General features: G+C 29.1%; 1 protein-coding gene across 1 annotated transcript in view; it reads left to right on the plus strand.

Annotated features, from left to right (window-relative positions):
* The first annotated feature begins 661 nt into the window (after positions 1-661).
* LOC111675010 (leupaxin) overlaps positions 662-3,561 on the plus strand; it is an 88,801-nt gene continuing 85,901 nt past the window's right edge. Inside the window, exon 1 of the mRNA XM_023435707.2 lies at positions 662-1,213. Within this exon, the coding sequence (XP_023291475.2) occupies positions 1,201-1,213 (13 nt within the window). The 5' untranslated portion in view covers positions 662-1,200. The remainder of the gene's footprint in view (positions 1,214-3,561) is intronic.

Here is a 3,561-nt window from a genome sequence, read left to right on the forward strand (position 1 = left end):
CTTCGACTTTTCGACTTTTTCGACAAAAAGTCGATTGTTCGATTATTCGAAAGTCGATTTATAGAACCCTACCAAGAACGGAAAGGCAAGGTACTCAAAGTTAAATGATTTTGGACCTATCAGCCTCTTTTATTTTCGCTTGATGTCGCTCGAGAGACTGATAGACCAACATCTAAGAAATTGATAGTCTCTTTAAAAGTATTGATCAACATTATTAAATATTCATACAAAATGCTCAAATTGTGCTATCGAAGAGGAAAGTAATCCTCCAAGATTTTTCTTTTAATTATTAAACATGTGCTAACTCTTTCAAATACACTTTTCAAATAAAACGTCTAAATTAAACAACCCTGTCATTGGAACTGTTTCTTTGTTTCCGCACGTAACTTGTTACGTTGTCATCGTTTACGTTTTTTTAATATTTTTTTTGACAATTTTTTCTTTACACAACATTCTACTCGCTCATTGTTTACTTTTGTATTTTGTTTTCTACTGGTATTTCGCTTTGTTGACATGTTTTGTTTTATGATTGAAGTGGAGTGTTGTAGTTGTTATTGTAGATACCGATTGGATTATTAATATTGTTGTTGGTTTTTTGCTTCTTTCGGTTTCTTCTTTTTTGTATACATTTCATGTGTGTTTTTTGAATCTTCAGGTAGGGGACGTTTGGTGGGGAGCATAAAAGCAACAACAACAAGGAGAAGAAGAAGAAAAAATACACATATTTTTTATTAACAGACATTATTTTTTAACGCCAAATAAAAGTGAATCAGAGAACTTGATTAGTCGAGCACAGCAACTTCAATTTGAAACATTTCAATGAAAGAAACCCACAAATAACCAAGAAAAATAATTTTAACAAAAAATTGTATAAATTGTGTGCGTGGTAAAGAAGCAAAATATTAAAATAAATTGCAAAAAAAGAAGAAAAGAAATTAAAACCAAGTTGTGAAAGAGTTTTACAGTTTTTTTTTCATTAAATTCGCGGAAATATTGAGGGAAAAGAATTTGGAGCAGCAAATTCATTTACGGCAACATAAAAAACAAGATTTGCGTTTGTGAAAAAATAGAAATAAGCTAAAAAGGAAAAATTGTGATTATTATACATAAATTTTAATTTGAAAAAGCAAAAAAAAAAGTTTAAATAATTTGTGTTTATTTTTATAAAAAAACAGAAGTCTTGTTAATTCAACTGCAGCCATGGAAGATTTAGGTAAGTTTCCATTTTCTTTATCTTTAAGATTTACCCAGTTTGTATCTTTATTTTCAGTTGGGGTGGGTGGGGTTGCCTTTTATTTATTTTATATTATTTTTATGAAAACACACCAAACCGGTGTTTTTTTTACATTCATACACCGTACAGTACAATAATAGATGGTTTTTAGTGAAAATCTGTTGCTTGTAACATTTGGTTTCATATAATTGACTAGAACTTCCGTCATCATCAGTAACATCCATAACGTCAGGGCTAATAAATCATAAGAAAACAACAATAACTTTAATTAAAGTTAATTTAAATACTCGCAAATACAGATACAAAATTTCAACAAATATCTATACATACACACACACACACATGCACGCACATGTGTGTTTTTCACGTCATCTGTTTTACAGGGTGTTGGTGTCAAATGTTTGGAATCTGTTGTTCAGGCATGGATAATTTATATTTTGTAATAGTAATTTATAGATTTTAAAAGATAATACATAAGTACAAAACAAATTTCAAGTTTGGTCATACATATATGTGAGCTCTGGACTGTTGCCTTGTCTATGGACTTTAATATTGATGGTTTTATGGACTTGAAGTTATCTAAGACACATACTATTGAATAGTCAATGGTTTAGTTTATTCTGAACTGTTGCCTTGTCTATGTTCTTTACTATTAACTGTTTTATGGACTAACCTTTGAAGTTGTCTATGGACTAAGAGCGAGTCTATTGTTTAGTTTTAGTTCTTATGTATATTGATCAGTGTTCTGATTAGTTTATGGAACATACTATTAAATAGTCAATGGATTAGTTTATTGACTAATCAATGGATTATTCTATTGATTAATCTATTAAAAAATCAATTAACGAATCTATAAACAAGTCTATGGAGCAGTTTATTAACTAGTCTATGGACTAGTATATTAACAATGGATTAGTCTATTGATTTATGGACTAATCTATTGATTAGTTTATTGACTTATGTGTGGACTAAATATTGGAGTATTCTAATCAATATTCAATTAACGACTCTATATACAAGTCTATGGAGCAGTTTATCAACTATTCTATGGACTAGTATTAATACATAATTGTATACTCTGGACTGTTGCCTTGTCTATGGACTTTACTATTATATGTTTTATGGACTAATCCTTGGAACAGTCTACGGGCTACGAGTGAATATATTGTTTAGTCTTAGTTCTTATGTATGTATTTTGACAAGTCTACAGATTAATCTATGGAATATACTATTGAGTAGTCAATGGATTAGTTTGTTTACTAATCAATGGACTATTGTTTTGATTAATCAATGGATTATTCTATTGATTAATCTAATAATCAATTAACGTGTCTTTGAACAAGTCTATGGTGCAGTTTGTTAACTATTGTATGAAATTGAATATTGACAATGGATTGGTCTATTGATTTATGCATTAATCTATTGATTACTTTATTGACTTGTGTGTGGACTTAACTTTGCAGCAGTCTTCAAATTAATATGTGTGCTAGTCCATTGATTGTGATATATATGTTACTTGTCTAATCTATGGACTATGTCCTTAACTAAACTATTGATTTATCTATAAAATAGTTTACTGATTTGTATTTGTAATAATATTTTGATATAACTCTATAATTAAGTATTCAAGATAGTTTGTATTCCATCTCTGGTTCATCTACCTCACTAATTGAATAACACAATACAATATTATCTTTCATACCCGCACCAGATCAACAAACTCATCCCTTTTTTTTGTGATTTTCTTCATTTGTTAAGATATTTTTTTTTGTTTATTTATTTTATTTGTGTGTTTCTTCGTCCAAAATGTGCTACCGAAGTTAACAACGCCTGGCAATTTTATTTATTCTTACATATTTTCTCTTGTTCTGATTCTTGTTCTTAATTTTTTGATTATTAATATTTCTTTATTGACTCAGTGTATATATTTTGTATGTGGATTTGCGTTTGTGTGTTAGTTTTCAACTGTATGCGTATTTGTTGATATTAATCGTTTATTATCTTTGTTGTTTTGTTTATCGTGAGTGTTTTACTTTAGTTTAGAGTTACCAAAGCAATTTGTTTCTATACAAAATTGTTGTGGTTTTTATGCTGAACATCAAAAAATCTTTGGTGTCCCCTTTTCACCTCTTGGTTCAAAGAAGTAAGAAGTGCTTCAATATCTTAATCCTTTTAAAACCCATTTATTTAGGTGTAATCTTCGTTAGTAATTGGAAAAGGTAGGGTAAATGTACCAGTAGTCGGCAGTTTAACGTTTTGCTCTTTTTCAAACTATTCCCCTAAAGAGTCGGAAAATGTTATTAAGATGATTTTTAGTTATTATAATT

This window comes from Lucilia cuprina, chromosome 2 (assembly GCF_022045245.1).
Source record: "Lucilia cuprina isolate Lc7/37 chromosome 2, ASM2204524v1, whole genome shotgun sequence".
Classification (NCBI taxonomy): Eukaryota; Metazoa; Arthropoda; class Insecta; order Diptera; family Calliphoridae; genus Lucilia; species Lucilia cuprina.